The sequence below is a fragment of the Portunus trituberculatus genome, chromosome 46, assembly GCF_017591435.1.
Source record: "Portunus trituberculatus isolate SZX2019 chromosome 46, ASM1759143v1, whole genome shotgun sequence".
NCBI classification, from domain to species: domain Eukaryota; kingdom Metazoa; phylum Arthropoda; class Malacostraca; order Decapoda; family Portunidae; genus Portunus; species Portunus trituberculatus.
The window spans coordinates 18,796,936-18,814,435 of NC_059300.1; the positions used below are offsets into that span (position 1 = coordinate 18,796,936).

A 17,500-nucleotide genomic window follows, 5' to 3' on the forward strand; every position below is an offset into this window, starting at 1 on the left:
AAAGCCAAAAGGCCATTGAATCAGAAAATCACTGATTATTCAGGAAAAAAAAGAAACTACGATATAATCATCAGCCTGAAGCTACGAGAGAGAGAGAGAGAGAGAGAGAGAGAGAGAGAGAGAGAGAGAGAGAGAGAGAGAGAGAGAGAGAGAGAGAGAGAGAGAGAATCAGTGAATGGTGATTTCTTAACAGAATGAAGGGCAGGCAGAGACTTACGACTTAATAATATCAAAATGGAAGACTTTAATGGAATTTTTCAGCCGTCTCTTGGTGAAAGAAAGAACGGCACAGGCAAGAAAGAGGAATGAAGCCACGCACCAAGGAAAGAGAGATGATTTGTGAACCTTGAGGAAATGAGGCGTTAAACATTTTCATTCATCATTTCTTTTTTACCCACAAATACCCGCACTATAACACAAACACCACTGTCAGCCATTACAGCAGGCCCAGGCCACAATGTTGATACCACACCTGAACTCTCCACTCTCCCCTGCCCACCCCAGTCCCACTATCAGCCTCTCTCTGTTCTACCCCAGTGCAGTGCAGTCACATAACGCCATTGCATCATCACCAGAGACAACACTGTCTCTACTCTATCCACACACAGCGAGCGCGCGCACACACACACACACACACACACACACACACACACACACACACACACACACACTTGCTACATTACAAAACTTGGTCAACTCTGCTTCACACACACACACACACACACACACACACACACACACATCCTGCCCCTGTAACGCCTACAGCCTTGTATAAGAATCTTTGTGTTGGCCGAGGTCAGAGAGAACGAGCAAGCAACTTCAGCGATCCAGAATGTAATTACGTATATGACAGTTTTTATTCGAACTCTCTCTCTCTCTCTCTCTCTCTCTCTCTCTCTCTCTCTCTCTCTCTCTCTCTCTCTGTGTGTGTGTGTGTGTGTGTGTGTGTGTGTGTGTGTGTGTGTGTGTGTGTGTTGTCCTTGCCTGGTCGTGCCACTGGCCCCTTGGACGCGTCCCTGAAGCAGTTACTCGACCATGACTTCTCACAACACTACTCTCCTGCCCTTTCACATCTTGCCCTAATAATGCAACTCTCTCTCTCTCTCTCTCTCTCTCTCTCTCTCTCTCTCTCTCTCTCTCTCTCTCTCTCTCTTTCATAAATCTTTTAGCTTAAACAGTGCATCTTATCACTAACAACATCATAAATCCTGCCACGCGTAACAGGTGAGTGAACGATAGGTAGATAGGTACTACGGAGGTAGGTCTGCTTCTTTTGCTGCTGCTGCTGCTTGTTCCTCGTGCGTTCCCGTGTCTCTCTCTGCCGTCTCGCACTCCTGACACAACACTCACGCCACCTCATTATACTCGTCGTCCTGTATACAAATTCCCGGCCCTTCTCTCAGCTAACACGACAAACCCATAGTATCGGTGGCAGTATTTCATCCCAGCTTACCCTCATTTACATTTTACATTAGCAAGCAGCGCATTCCCTCCGCTCCGCTTGACAGCTTTATGCCATCATGCTTTTTTTTTCTTTCCTTCTCTCTCTCTCTCTCTCTCTCTCTCTCTCTCTCTCTCTCTCTCTCTCTCTCTCTCTCTCTCTCTCTCTCTCTCTTTCATAATTAAAAATTCCGTACACAGGTGTGTTTAGTGTTAATGTTAGTGTTAGAGTTAGCATTATTGTGTGTGTGTGTGTGTGTGTGTTTCACTGTTTGATCTGCTGCAGTCTCTGACGAGACAGCCAGACGTTACCCTACGGAACGAGCTCAGAGCTCATTATTTCCGATCTTCGGATAGGCCTGAGACCAGACACACACCACACACCGGGACAACAAGGTCACAACTCCTCGATTTACATCCCGTACCTACTCACTGCTAGGTGAACAGGGGCTACACGTGAAAGGAGACACACCCAAATATCTCCACTCGGCCGGGGAATCGAACCCCAGTCCTCTGGCTTGTGAAGCCAGAGCTCTAACCACTGAGCTACCGGGCGCGCGCGCGTGTGTGTGTGTGTGTGTGTGTAATTCACATTGGTCGTCTGCTGGTCACCCAGCCAGTCTTCCCCATTACGGAGCGAGCTCAGAGCTCATAGACCGATCTTCGGGTAGGACTGAGACCACATCACACACAACACACACCGGGAAAGCGAGGCCACAATCGGTCCTCTCGATTGTGAGTCGAGCGTGCTAACCACTACACTACGCGGTGTGTGTGTGTGTGTGTGTGTGTGTGTGTGTGTGTGTGTGTGTGTGTGTGTGTGTGTGTGTTGATCTTTCTATTATTGTTATTATTATTATCATTATCGTTACTATTATTATCGTCATCATTACAATCCCCGTCATTACTTATATCACGCTACTACTACCACCATCACCACCACCACCACTACCACAGTCTCGCCGGATGTTCGGGTGTCAAGAGAAGGAATGATTATATACACGTACACTAATCCCGATGGATTTGTTTCTTGCGCTTCACAACACCTCCTCGTGACCTACCTCTCCTCACCCTTCTCTTTTTATGTTGACTCCTCTTTCTTGTCCCTTTCGTCATCGTTGCCCTTCTCCAGTACCGCCACCACCACTACTACCACCACCGCCAGCATCTCCTGCACCTCACTGACGTGAAAGCTTGTGACCTTGAGACTGGCCGAGACACCAATTAGGCCTCTCCTTCTTATACAGCCACCGCTCTTTGCCTGTTATGCGCGCCAAACACGGGCAAGTCAAACAAAAACAGTCATCCAGGTCCGAGTTTGGAGGTTCTGTAAGGAGAGCTGTTGAGTGTATGACAAGCGCAGGTAGCTGTTGATGGGGGATAAATGAATGAAAAGCGTTTGATTACGTGAATAGCGGCTCAAGAAACGAGTTGGTGAATCAAGATCAAACAATCAACGCATGGTCGAGTGCGTGAAGTGGAAAAAGGTCTGAATCAGCAACGCATATTGAGATATTCATATGGTAGATTTTTCCCTTGCCGCGTGTAAGTAGAAGGGGGAAAGGTTTGCTTGATAATCTGACCCTCACTCGATGGAGGAAGATGACCGAGTGTTTTCTTGCGCCAAATCGACACAAAGTGAGCGAGGTCTTATGCAATGCACGAGGGAGATGTCTTACTGCCCTCGTTGTAAGTGAAAGAAAACGTGACGTGAAGTACAAGAAGCTTACGGAAACAATTTTATTTATGTAATACGAGAAGAAGACTCTTAGATACGATACACGTATGTTAGAATGTTAAAAACATTCAAATTCAAATATATTTCAAAGCAAAATTCAGAAACGTCGAAATTAGCATCAAGAGAGAGAGAGAGAGAGAGAGAGAGAGAGAGAGAGAGAGAGAGAGAGAGAGAGAGAGAGAGAGAGAGAGAGAGAGAGAGAGAGAGAGTAGAAAAAGATATCTCCAGGTGTTGCAGTAAATGTAACTATCTTCCCCATCAAAAAAAAAAAAAAAAAAAACACTAATTTCGATACGCATTCATTCATCAAGTAGTTTAACAAATGAGAAAATACCTTTACAAACTTTCTAATCCATTTCGCAATCCCTAAGCGCAGGAATCGATGCGTTACAGTTAAGAAGCCGAGGGGAACGTAAACACCAACATATAAATAACAATGAAACACTACGGGAACAAAAATGGCAACAAAAACAAGAATGGCTGGCTTGTTGCTGAAGGGCAGATAATGGGTGAAATTTTCTTCAAAGTGGTATAAATCTTTCTTCCTACCTAACCTGTCCTCCTCTTTTCCTCCTCGTCTTCCTCCAGTGCCTCAATCACCCCCTCTCTCTCTCTCTCTCTCTCTCTCTCTCTCTCTCTCTCTCTCTCTCTCTCTCTCTCTCTCTCTCTCTCTCTTTCTGCTTCTTGCTCTTTTCTTATTCCATTGTCTTCTCGCTTATAATTTCTTTGACAGTCAAAGGAGAAAGGGTTGCTCCTGCTTGCTTTTCATGTGTTCTTCTGTGTTTTCTCTTTTTCTCCTTTTCTTCCTCCTCCTTCTCTTCTTTCCCATTCTTCTTTTCCTCTGTTTGCTAGCGTTCCCTTGCCGACTGACCTGATTGCTTCACTTTTTTGCTTCATGTATAATTTGCCTTCGAACCCAAACCCGCGAATCTCCCCCTCACTTCCTCTCTCCTTCCCTTCCCCTTTTCTTCCTTCCTCTTCATTCAACGCCTCTATCCGTCTTCACACACACACACACACACACACACACACACACACACACACACACACACACACACACACACACACACACACACACTCTCTCTCTCTCTCTCTCTCTCTCTCTCTCTCTCTCTCTCTCTCTCTCTCTCTCTCTCCTCACCCCGCGGCAGCCGCATTGGTCTCCGTTGATGCTAATGCTCGGCCGACACGACACTGAGCGATTACAACACCTACTGACCACTGTCCACACACACACACACACACACACACACACACACACACACACACACACACACACACACACACACACACACACACAGAGGAATCACGATCAGGTAACTATGAGTGATTCTTCTTTTATCTTTACGTCAATGACGTTCTTTTGTGTCCTTTGAATTCACTCTTATGGTTGGAACCTTTTTTTTTATTGTTTACTTTCCCTTTTTTTGTGTGTCTTTTTCTCCTTCTTGGAAGACACTCATGTATACTAGAAAGAGAGAGAGAGAGAGAGAGAGAGAGAGAGAGAGAGAGAGAGAGAGAGAGAGAGAGAGAGAGAGAGAGAGAGAGAGAGAGAGAGAGAGAGAGAGAGAGAGAGAGAGAGAGAGAGAGAGAGAGAGAGAGAGAGAGAGAGAGAGAGAGAGAGAGACTCTTCGGCAAGTGCAACAGAAGAGATAACAAAAAACAAAATTATGTCATAACGATGCAAAAGTAAGAAAAAACGATAGTAGAAAAAGGGATCAAGAAAAAAATTACGAAAACACTAATCACTCCTCCGCGTTCCACACACACACACACACACACACACACACACACACACACACACACACACACACACACACACACACACACACACACAAGACAAGGAACTATTTAGGTGTCAACATCAAATTTATAAGAGTGAATAGGACGTGAAATTTAGCAGACAATCATACACTGCCTGTCTCTCCACTGGCCCCGCCACAGCGCCACATGAATGGCCGGGCAGACACACAACTAATGGAATGAAATAGTGCAAGAGGAAGGTCTGCACGCATGGCCTGCGGCGATATAATGCAAGGAAGCCGTGTGAGGGAACACGGAGCATATTGGATTAAACCATGAAGTGCCGTGTGTGTGTGTGTGTGTGTGTGTGTTGATGAAAGGGAACAAAACGATTTCAACTATCAGTAAGTAGTAATCATTTATACAAGCAATAGAAGCAAAACCTTCAACCAGAAACAATGTAGAGATCTGAAGCGGCTCGTAATTCATAAGTGGACATGGTGCTTGTTGATTTTTCAGAATAAGTTTGTAGACGCAAGATAAAGAGAACATGGAGATGGAGGAGGAGGAGGAGGAGGAGGAGGAGGAGGATGGGAGGAGGATAAATGTTTGTTTGACTACCAATATATTGAATGTCAGTTCTAGACGTGAGGTTCAGAAGGTGAAAGGCGGGAAGGGCTGAGAAAAGCTGCCCCACATCGCGCCATCGCCCACGTATGAGGAGCTGCCTGGGCGTCGGAAAGAAAGGGCTGTAGGTCCTGACATATTTACACGAGGACAGAAGCACCCTCGACCCCTCTCCGCCTATTTCAGCCACGCCCTTACCGTCCCTCAGGTTCTCGAGTCATTATTATCCGTCACATTAATGTAGCTGGTGTTTTTCTTTCCTAGTTATTCATATTTTCTTTCCAGTCCTCACTCCTTATGAAACCCGGAATAAGATTGTCGTAAAACATTGAGTGACGTGTTTCAGCGGCACACCTTTAACCTGTATAATTGCTGTATCCATTTAGAGACGATACCTCCTTTGTCCATTGTACACTGATCATTCCTCCCTCCCTCCTTCCCTCCCTTCTGTTTGTGTCCTTTCCTCTCCCCACTCCTCGACCAGCTGCACAAAGGAGGGTGTGACCGACTGTGAGAGTTACAGACGAACGGGAAGCTGCGCCCAAGCTTCTCTTTGGCCCACACTCTCCCTATATGATACGAAAGTCATACGGCACGAGAATCCTTAGGAAGGGAGCCGGGCCGCTAGTCACTCACATATTTCGGCTCCGCCCATCCTACAGACAGCAATTAAATACACCTGGCAACGACGTGCGAACTTCTGTGAATAGTGATGTTTGTAGTGTTACGACGATGACGGCCGTGGCGAGGGAGAGGAGACATGTAAGAGCGACGCGCCATTTTAATGTCCTCGAGGAACGTGTAGTATACAACGTTCGCCGCCTTTGTTCATAATACTCACCTCTTCATTGGTGGTACAAGCAAAACGATCCTCAAATGCATCCACAATCCCGTGCTGCGCCACTTACAGAAGATCTAAACCCAGGGACCATAGCAGTAGGTTTACCTCTTCCCTCTCTTCGCGCTTCGCTTCACTGAAGAACCGAGCGTAAAAAAAAAAAAAAAAAAAAGAATATGAGAAAATCTCTAGACATGTTTCATCAAACAGGTACGTTGTCATAAAATTGAGATTAGGTCTTCCCAAAGAAAATAATATCTGGTGTCGGGTCAAACCCTGCCGCCCGCCGTGAGGGTGATGGAAGGAGGGCGCTGCCCCTGGCGACGAACTGCTGTGTATCGCCTTACTCGTGCATCTTACTTATTTTAGAAAAAAAAAAAAAAATTTCAAAATGGTCGAATTTATAGTTCAAAGAAATAATTATGGCACCATAAATATCAACCTATGACGCATTCAAGGATCTTGTTCTCTTAAAAACAGATCTACAGCACAAGTTCACTGTTAGTAGTTCATCAAACAAAACCACTAAGAAACACAATGAAATCCCTAAATACAGACTACTCGAACCCTCACTCTAGAGAGAGAGAGAGAGAGAGAGAGAGAGAGAGAGAGAGAGAGAGAGAGAGAGAGAGAGAGAGAGAGAGAGAGAGAGAGAGAGAGAGAGAGAGAGAGAGAGAGAGAGAGAGAGAGAGAGAGAGAGAGAGAGAGAGAGAGAGAGAGAGAGTAAGAGAGAGACGTACTCTAGATTCTGTAAGGTTTTAGTACACCTAACTGATGTTCCTTCCCTGAGTAAACAGACGAGCATTTTTCCAGCATTCCACAGCCTCGTTGGGTGGCACAGGAGGGCCATGGAGAAGCAAGAAGGTGCCTTAGCTAATAATAAACCGGTTCTCCCTTCCGTCATGTCTTCCATTCACCAAGTACCACACTAGAACCACCAGCACCGGCACCAACACCGCCATCAGCACCGCCACCACCACTTCATTCTTAAAAGTTACGCAGAACAGTTGCCACGTCTTGAAATAACTCGACGGGGATTGCATACACGTCTTTGGTACTTGCAACGTTTCACTTATCTAATGGTACTGATTCTACTGAGTACAGTGAGACTGGGCTGCCCTGTCACTGCCCCTGGAGCACGTAGAGTCCTCAGGGTGTTATTTCTGCGACGGTCTGCACTCCGCGTACTGCACAACGCTGGCAACTCCCGTGGCCTCGCCTGCTATGAATGGACTCGAGAAACAGGGTCGTTCGGCTTCTTGTCTCCGGCCACGTCCATACAAGATCTCGCGCTGCCGTACTCCTCTTGACGTTGTGAACACCCAGCTGACCCACGTCCCACAGCGGCGGGAACAACGGAGGTACGATCACCGGCAACACAGCATGCAAATCATCCTCCCCTTACTGGAGCGGCGGTGAAGGTGTGGACAGGTGCAGCGCCATTTAGTATTCGGTCACACCTGAACAAGTGCGCCCTCCCCCTTCCCCACTTTTCCTCTCCCTCCCTCCCTCCCACGCAGACGAGGCCGTAGGAACTAATTTAGTCACACAAATTATACTTTCATTTTTAATAACCTCTCTCTCTCTCTCTCTCTCTCTCTCTCTCTCTCTCTCTCTCTCTCTCTCTCTCTCACACACACACACACACACACACACACCGCGTAGTCTAGTGGTTAGCACGCTCGACTCACAATCAAGAGGGCCGGGTTCGAATCCCGGTAAGCGGGGAGGCAAATGGGCAAGCCTCTTAATGTGCGGCCCCTGTTTACCTAGCAGTAAATAGGTACGGGATGTAACTTGAGGGGTTGTGGCCTCGCTTTCCCGGTGTGTGGAGTGTGTTATGTGGTCTCAGTCCTACCCGAAGATCGGTCTATGAGCTCTGAGCTCGCTCCGTAATGGGGAAGACTGGCTGGGTGACCAGCAGACGACCGAGGTGAATCACACACACACACACACACACACACACACACCAACCAATAAGTAAATTCTTGGTTAAGTTAGATCCATAGTTAGGTTAAGCATTTCATTGTTTTAATGTCCAACCTGTACATTTTCAGTGTAAATTTTTTGTTGCACTGCCAAACTAATAAACCGTATATTATTATTATTATTATTATTATTATTATTATTATTATTATTATTATTACCATGCACGCACACGCTAGGTAATGAGCTGTACACACTAACTCCAGCTACACCTCGCCCTTCACTACGTGTGTCTTGTAAACTGTACACCGCTGCTACTCCTGAGCCGCCCTTCCCGTTACAGCGTGGTGTAACGGTCCGCGTCGGCAACAGTTAGCCCCCTTTATCAGGAAGAAAGTAGCTGCAAAGGTTGCAAGTTAATTTTCTTCTCTTTAAGAAAAGATATGATGATATTTCCATGTCTTCATGTAATTATTTTTTTTAAAGATTTCATGACTAATTCTTATCTGCTTATATTCGTCTATATATTTTCATTATTCAGTAAATAATTGCTATTAAATATTATTACTTGTTTTATATTACTGCTACTACTGCAACTGGTACTACGCTTACTACTACTGCCTAATTCACTATATACAACAACAAAAACAACAACAACAACAACAACAACAACAACAACTACAACAACAACTACTACTACTATCACCACTACTACTAATGATATCACACACACACACACACACACACACACACACACACACACACACACACACACACACACACACACAGAGAGAGAGAGAGAGAGAGAGAGAGAGAGAGAGAGAGAGAGAGAGAGAGAGAGAGAGAGAGAGAGAGAGAGAGAGAGAGAGAGAGAGAGAGAGAGAGAGAGAGAGAGAGAGAGAGAGAGAGAGAGAGTTTATAACCTGCAATAGTGGGAGCATCTAATCGAGGGCGTCAATCACAAACACCACCGCGAGAACATTACATGGGAGGAGAAAATATTGCTCAACATGGTGGCTCATAAAAACATACGTAAAAAGACCGGGAGTGAGCATTATACAAGCCGAACAGACACACTACACATCGGGCGGGGGCAGCGGCGAGGCGGGACGAGGCGGGTGGTGATGGTGGTGCAGTTTGCAGTATGCGTCTTGCCCCAGCAAGGGGCCTGACAATTTGTGTCTTCATCAGCAGTCGACCAAGGCACCCTGAGCGAATTGCCATCCTCGTGCTTGCCTTGATCAGTCTTACCCCGTCATCTCCTTCATTCGCATTTAGGAGGGCGGCCCATGTTTGCTGTTTTCATTGATCCTCAGACTCCTGCTCTTTCTGAACTCCTTTGTGCTTCTGTTCACCCTCTCCTGAGTCATCCTTCCAACACTCATGCCGCCTCGTCTTCTTCCACGCTGCTCTCATGTCTTTTCTTGCTATTACGTAAGCTGGCGAAAAGAAACTAATGGATAAAAAGCGAGGTAAGTTTCTTAATACTAATTTAGAAATCTAAGAGCATGTCACGTCCCCTCGCTGAGGCCTTCCATCGGCTGGCTGGCGTGTCAGGCTAGTCCGCGTGGCCTGGCACGGTGCCATGGCCTCCACCCGGCACCTCCCTCACCTTGGACGCCGTCTCCCGCCCCTCGGCTCTCACCCACACTCGCCCCCATCCCTCCACCCGTTCCCCATTTTGTTTATTACTCATAGCCGCCTCCAGACACTCCGCCGCCCCGCTAACCACTTCCACCCATGACCGCTGCCTGCTGCCGCGGCAAGCGGGCTGACTGTCCTGTGAACACGAGGTTCGCAGCCAAGAAAACTATCACCTTTCTGATTTCATATCGGCTAGCTTAAACGCACTCACCCCTCCCCCCCACCCACACATACACACTTACACAATATTACTTATTATATACATGTTATTTTGTTACAACATTTAGGCATTAATAGCTGAGGAGTGTCAGGTGCACGCACATCTTCGGCGAGCACCAAATGACGGGTAAGCCGTCCATGTAGGGAATAATGTCAAGGTGCCGCCGCGGCGCCACGCAGAGACGCTCCACGCTCTGCGGGAAGCAGGCTGGCTGGCTATACATGCGTCTACCCACCTCTCTCTCTCTCTCTCTCTCTCTCTCTCTCTCTTGTACACACACACACACACACACACACACACACACACACACATGGCCCGGTAGCTCAGTGGTTAGAGCGCTGGCTTCACAAGCCAGAGGACCGGGGTTCGATTCCCCGGCCGGGTGGAGATATTTGGGTGTGTCTCCTTTCACGTGTAGCCCCTGTTCACCTAGCAGTGAGTAGGTACGGGATGTAAATCGGGGAGTTGTGACCTTGTTGTCCCGGTGTGTGGTGTGTGCCTGGTCTCAGGCCTATCCCAAGATCGGAAATAATGAGCTCTGAGCTCGTTCCGTAGGGTAACGTCTAGTTGTCTCGTCAGAGACTGCAGCAGATCAAACAGTGAATTACACACACACACACACACACACACACACATCGCCCGGTAGCTCAGTGGTTAGAGCGCTGGCTTCACAAGCCAGAGGACCGGGGTTCGATTCCTCGGCCGGGTGGAGATATTTGGGTGTGTCTCCTGTTCACCTAGCAGCGAGTAGGGTTGTAAATCGAGGAGTTGTGACCTTGTTGTCCCGGTGTGTGGTGTGTGCCTGGTCTCAGGCCTATCCGAAGATCGGAAATAATGAGCTCTGAGCTCGTTCCGTAGGGTAACGTCTGGCTGTCTCGTCAGAGACTGCAGCAGATCAAACAGTGAAACACACACACACACACACACACACACACTCTTACGGAGTTTTCCGGGCCCCCCGCCTCAAGTGGCGGCTTCACTTCACAAGAAAAAGTCTCGCCTATGCCAGCGCCGCTCTGACCTGGACCTGCACACCTGGGTGCAGGGGCGTGGTGGAGAGTTTGCTGGGGTGTGATGATAGAAGCAACGCGGGAGGGAGGATGACCGGGCAAGGCAGCGACTCACCGCCACGCGGCATCATCTCCAGTGGTATAACTTAACTTCTCTGCACGATACAAGTGTATAGACATACTTGCTCGCAGAGTGAAGAGATAGGAAACTCGCCTTGTTACCCTTGACCAAAAAGGAAAATTTTATTGACGTTGTAAGTTTGTGCTCACTTACTAGCAGACCTCTATCAGTTCTGCACGTCTTGTATCTCCAGCAACTCCACGTGACAAGATAAAATCTATCATGAAAACGAGACCATAAGAAAATGTACATCCCGGCACAGAGAAAAAGAAAGGCGCGGGTCTAGAAGCTACGGGGGGAGGCGTGCCGCAAAGTGCCACTGACACATGTCCCATAACCCGCCTGCCCAGTTACCACCATTCCACGATCTTAACTCGACGCCAGAACGGTCGGAGGAGTAAGCAATTCTTTGAAGGAGAAAAGTTAAAATAAATAAAAAATAAATAAATAAAAACCTTTTATTAACATTCCGAGTGTCGCTCACTTTTCACCGTAATCACATTAGGAAGTGAAAGCCTCGACAAGACGAGACGGTCGGGTGAGTGACCACCAGCACGCCATTACCCTTACGCCCCAATGCCACTAATACCTCACCATTTCGTCGTCAAGCTTATGATCTCCAAGCTATGCCACAAGGCTCTGTTGACATCACCACCATCATCACTACCATACTTTTAATATGCAGAAGAAAACTGCCTATGGCCACACCTCTGCTCACACATTAACACTTGCCGAGAGAGTCCAAGCCTGGTTCTTGTCCCGCGGAGGCTCAACATTCCTCACTGGGAACGGAATGCGGCTTTCTCCTCAAGTGTGTTCCTGCCTGAGCGAAAAACAAAGGCACGGGGCACGCGGGAACCCTGTGCTGGGAAGGGGGAGCAGTCAGAGGTGCATTCTCCACCTCCAGTGAGAGATGCGGGCATAAGTCAAGTTTAAGCTATAGACAGACCTTTTATGACACTTTTGTAACGTTTTCTTAAAAAAAACCACTTGTGTTTTTGTGCGCTCCCTCACCATGTATTTACTTTATAAAGACAGCTTCTTAGTATACAACCACGCTTTGCTTCGTACGCGTGTGTCACTGCCAGCTCTTGCTCCAAACTGCTATGTTACTGTACCTCTTGTTCCATGGTCGTTTGTTCTTACATGCAGTCTTTTAAACTATCTTCACTCTAAGCCAAAGAACACCATTTTTCTTTTTATTTTTCTTACTTTACCGACAAAAACTTTTATACACACTGCAGCTTTAGGACACTGCTACCCTGCGCTCACCCACCCTGGCCTCACGCTACTCCTCTCCCTTGTAGACACGATTATGCTGCACATATGATAGATACCCTCGCTTTAAAGACACTCTCACTTTTACGGACACCCTTGAGCTGGTGGCTGAGGAGGACACACGTGCCCGAACAAACATTCACATCCCGGAGCAATGATGATGAATAATAAACTCTCTCACCTTCGTCACAAACACAACGTTCCACCGCAACGCCACCGCCACTCCATCTCGCATTTCTTGATGCAGCGCAGTCCTCTAACAACCGCTAATGGCTGACTTGTGGGTGAAGCTGATTACCGAAGACCATGGAAAAAGGAGAAGAGAAAAACAAACATCTTGAGTCGTTAGCTCGTACAACGGTAGACTTCTGTGGCTGGTGGTCATCCGTCTCGCCGCGGTGAGAGCTTTCACTGCGCAGAGGAGGGAGGAGGAAGGAGAGAGAAGGGGAGGGAGGGGAGAAGAGGAGAGTATAAGCAAGGGAGGAAAGGGGAGGGAAGGAGGGCATGGAAGGACTGGAGGAGAGGGAGGGGAAGGCACGCGATGATGAAGAACAGGAGAGAAATACAAGCGAGTTTTGAAGCACTACACGAAAAGAAAGAGAAACTGAAAGTAGCATGTAAGTAAAAATTATGCACACTTGTTATGCTGAAAGAAAGAAGAACTGAAGGAAGAAAATAAAAAAGAGAGGAGAGAAAAGAGGCTATAGAAGATAGGAGGAGACGAAAGGAGAGGAGGGGAAGGGGGTGTGGTTCAGCAGAGCCGGCACTGCTATCAGGGCTGCAGCCTCAACTCGTGTGTGTATGTGTGTGTGTGTGTGTGTGTGTGTGTGTGTGTGTGTGTGTGTGTGTGTGTGTGTGTGTGTGTGTGTGTGTGTGTGTGTGAATGTTTACATGTTGATAATTTGGTCTCTGCCTTTCCCAAACACTACCTCACCTGATTGCTTTGTTGAAGGGGAAGGAAAAACAAAAGTTTTCTAAACCTTCCTTCCTCTTCCTCTCACTAGACCACACGGCATGAATTCCTCCGTCACCTCTTCATCACACGCTTCTCGTAGACACATTAGTGACTGAATGAAAATATTGTGGCGAAGAAAAAGAAGAAGAAGAAGAAGAAGAAGAAGGATAATGATTGCAGTATGATTACATCGCCCATATAGTGTACGAAGCGGAACAGCGTTTCCCATACTCTTCAAGTATATATCTACAGTCGCTATGGGCTAAAACATAAAAAAAAAAAAAAAAAGATCATGTAACTGTGATGCAACTCGTCTTAAACATGAGACGTGACCTCAAACAAATTTCAATGATTACTCGTTGTAGTAAGTAAAATTCAAGGCTATGAACCTGTGAAAAACTCGGTATTTAGCCTACGTGAGATTGAGGTTCTCCTGCTCCTGCTGCCTGGATCGCTTGATATAGTAAGGCCATAAAGAAAAGTGCAAAACGTCACGAGGACAGTCACAGCAGCAACGTCTAATTCGCCACCCCTCAAGGTTCGGTAATATAATTTTTTTCATCTTAACATCCTGCCAAAATGAGAAAGGATACATTAGGTGAGCGCATAAGACTGTTAAATGAGTGACTTGTAAAAACCACTCAACCATGTTTTACAATGTGAAAAAAAAAAAAAAAAAATTGACATGGGTATGATTAAAATCGAAGTCTGAGTAGTCATAACCCACAGCGACTCAGCAAGCTTCTATCAGGTTGTGGATGGTAGGAACAGCGACTCAGCAAGCTTCTATCAGGTTGTGGATGGTAGGAACAGCGACTCAGCAAGCTTCTATCAGGTTGTGGATGGTAGGAACAGCGACTCAGCAAGCTTCTATCAGGTTGTGGATGGTAGGAACAGCGACTCAGCAAGCTTCTATCAGGTTGTGGATGGTAGGAACAGCGACTCAGCAAGCTTCTATCAGGTTGTGGATGGTAGGAACAGCGACTCAGCAAGCTTCTATCAGGTTGTGGATAGCAGGAACAGCGACTCAGCAAGCTTCTATCAGGTTGTGGATGGTAAGAACAGCGACTCAGCAAGCTTCTATCAGGTTGTGGATAGTAGGAACAGCGACTCAGCAAGCTTCTATCAGGTTGTGGATGGTAGGAACAGCGACTCAGCAAGCTTCTATCAGGTTGTGGATAGCAGGAACAGCGACTCAGCAAGCTTCTATCAGGTTGTGGATGGTAGGAACAGCGACTCAGCAAGCTTCTATCAGGTTGTGGATGGTAGGAACAGCGACTCAGCAAGCTTCTATCAGGTTGTGGATGGTAGGAACAGCGACTCAGCAAGCTTCTATCAGGTTGTGGATGGTAGGAACAGCGACTCAGCAAGCTTCTATCAGGTTGTGGATAGCAGGAACAGCGACTCAGCAAGCTTCTATCAGGTTGTGGATGGTAGGAACAGCGACTCAGCAAGCTTCTATCAGGTTGTGGATAGTAGGAACAGCGACTCAGCAAGCTTCTATCAGGTTGTGGATAGTAGGAACAGCGACTCAGCAAGCTTCTATCAGGTTGTGGATAGTAGGAACAGCGACTCAGCAAGCTTCTATCAGGTTGTGGATAGTAGGAACATAAGAAAAGTGTAGCTGCAAGAAGCCGTCACCCCTACACATGGCAGTCCCAGTATGAAACATGCCAACCTGTTTCCATCTCTTACCCTCTTCCATAAATTTGTTTAATCATCTTTAAAAGTTCCCTAATGATTCGGTAATAATAACCTAATTACTGAGTCTATTCCATTCATCTAACACTGTTTGAGAACCAGTTTCTTCCTATCTCTTATTAATTTATTTATACATATATCTTTATTTTACATTTCTTCAGGCTTGTTCTTTCATTAATAATAGAAAATGCTTACGTCACCCTTTTTGTATCCCTTGGGGCTTGTACCACAGAAAGACTTCCATCTGGTCTCCTCTCAACCTATGTCTCTGTGAAACAATGTTGGCGTTAGCCACGGAAAGAAGTTTTCTGTGTTACGCTGATTCTATTCATAAATCCTGTTTGTTATCCAACGCCGCCACCAGGTGACGCCACACACACACACACACACACACACACACACACACACACACACACACACACACACACACACACACACACACTGACTCTTAACCTTGTGTTGGCTGTTTGCTTATTTGTTTGCTTATCTGTCTGTCTCAACTTTCTGTGTTTGAGACGTGGCAACCTGTCGTGCAGGTCCACAAGGTTTGTTTGCCTTGTGTGTGTGTGTGTGTGTGTGTGTGTGTGTGTGTGTGTGTGTGTGTGTGTGTGTGTGTGTGTGTGTGTGTGTGTGTGTGTGTGTAGTATGAGACGAATAAGATGTAAGTGCGTGAAAAAAAGGAGGAGAGGAGAGTGAAAGAGAGGAGGAGGAGGAGGAGGAGGAGGAGGAGGAGGAGGAGGAGGAGGAGGAGGAGGAGGACTGCTGAACAACTCAGACCTGCCCCAGCCTGCTCAGACTATAAATAGATGACCGTGACACACTTTTCCTTTGACCCTCCAGTGTTACTGTTAGGCGGTGCAACAGACTGTCCGCCAGCTTCCCAGACGGCACGGGATGGAGGGCGAAGGAGGGAAGGATGGTAAGGGAGTTGGAGGAATGAAGGAAAAAAGGGCGAGACACGCGAAGAACGGATATACAAGTACTGCCTCCTTCCCTGCAGGCAGCGGCGTGGCGTGGTGTCTCTCACATAGGCTGCCACTGGTGCACGGCCATCACCACACTTGCCTAACACACCCCAGTGCACTTTTGCCTTCTTGACTACCTTCTCTTTTATCTGTTGTTGTGTGATGAACAGTTCTTGCGGCACCAGGACCTTCATGTGTATAGGGGCACTCTGGTCCCGGCATTTTTTCTTCACTGCCACAGAACAATGTTATGAGCCAAATTAAGCCTTTTGAGGCACAGCTTGCCTCAATATGGTAAGCATGGAGAGAGCGAGAGTGAAATGCAAATGTGAAGATAAAAAATTGACTATTCAAAGATGAAGAGTAGTTCTGCTAACGCACGTCAGCCAGTTATGCCACCTTAACCAGAGTATGGGTTGAGATAAACCTCTCGTCTTCCCTAACATTGGCCACTTCGCATCCAACTCACTGTCAGCTATAGACTGGAAGAGCAATACTGTCACAGCCACGCGTGCCCTGCTGACCGCTGCAGACGGTCCTGGCTACACTGAACACAGCATCGCGTCTTGAGCTTTCGAGTGAAGGTTGAAAGAGGAAGGCGAAAGGGAAGAAAGGAAGTCGTGAGCATACAATCACACGCTTCATTTATTTTTTTTCTTTACAGCCAATTATGCATTAATTTTGATAATCGAAACTCGCTCAACAGGTCTGACGTCGCTATTAATAGTAGTGAGGTCGTGATAGCGGTTAACATGGTGGTCGCAGTAACAAAGGCGGAGAGGAGATTAGGTGGGGAGAGAGACAAGAGACACACTTCACCTGCTGCACCCCTTCATTGCCATTTCTCCCCTCTCGTGGCCGGGCCGAGATAGTGACGCAGGCCGCGAAAAGTATGACGAATGACAGGAGGTGACAGGGGAAGGAGGGGAGGACGAATGGCCGACGGGGAATGTTTGTTACGGAAGGAGAGGGGCGGGGGGAAGTGATGGAAAGGAAAGAATGAAGCTAAGGAAGGATGATAGCAGAGAGAGAGAGAGAGAGAGAGAGAGAGAGAGAGAGAGAGAGAGAGAGAGAGAGAGAGAGAGAATATGAGAGGAAGGGGGCAGTGGTGGAATTGGAGTTGAACCTGAAGCAAGATAGGAAAAAATGTATTTGAACACAGTAGATGAGTATAGAATAGGAAAGGGTGTAGAGAGGCAAGAGAAAAATCAGTGAGGCGAGGGAGAGGGAGCAGAGGTAGTAGAGAAGGTTATGAGGGAGGGAGGGAGGAATGGAGGGATACTGAAAGGCATGC

At 47.1% G+C, this 17,500-nt stretch overlaps 2 protein-coding genes across 4 annotated transcripts in view; one reads left to right on the forward strand and one right to left on the reverse strand.

Moving 5' to 3' along the window:
• LOC123519888 overlaps window positions 1-17,500 on the reverse strand; it is a 127,435-nt gene that overhangs the window by 35,768 nt on the left and 74,167 nt on the right. The window lies entirely within an intron of this gene.
• On the forward strand, window positions 13,127-15,164 carry LOC123519751 (serine-rich adhesin for platelets-like). Its single transcript, XM_045281254.1, has 3 exons — window positions 13,127-13,202; window positions 13,952-14,003; window positions 14,270-15,164. Exons 1-3 carry the CDS (start codon window positions 13,127-13,129, stop codon window positions 15,162-15,164), a joined length of 1,023 nt encoding a protein of 340 aa, XP_045137189.1.

What these genes read in the sequence shown, in the direction of transcription:
- LOC123519751 (XM_045281254.1), top strand. Translation starts at nt 13,127, where the DNA reads ATGATGAAGAACAGGAGAGAAATACAAGCGAGTTTTGAAGCACTACAC. An exon ending in AGAGAAACTGAAAGTAGCAT is followed by an intron (nt 13,203 to 13,951) that starts GTAAGTAAAAAT and finishes CTCGGTATTTAG; the next exon opens with CCTACGTGAGATTGAGGTTC. An exon ending in TGCCTGGATCGCTTGATATA is followed by an intron (nt 14,004 to 14,269) that starts GTAAGGCCATAA and finishes CATAACCCACAG; the next exon opens with CGACTCAGCAAGCTTCTATC.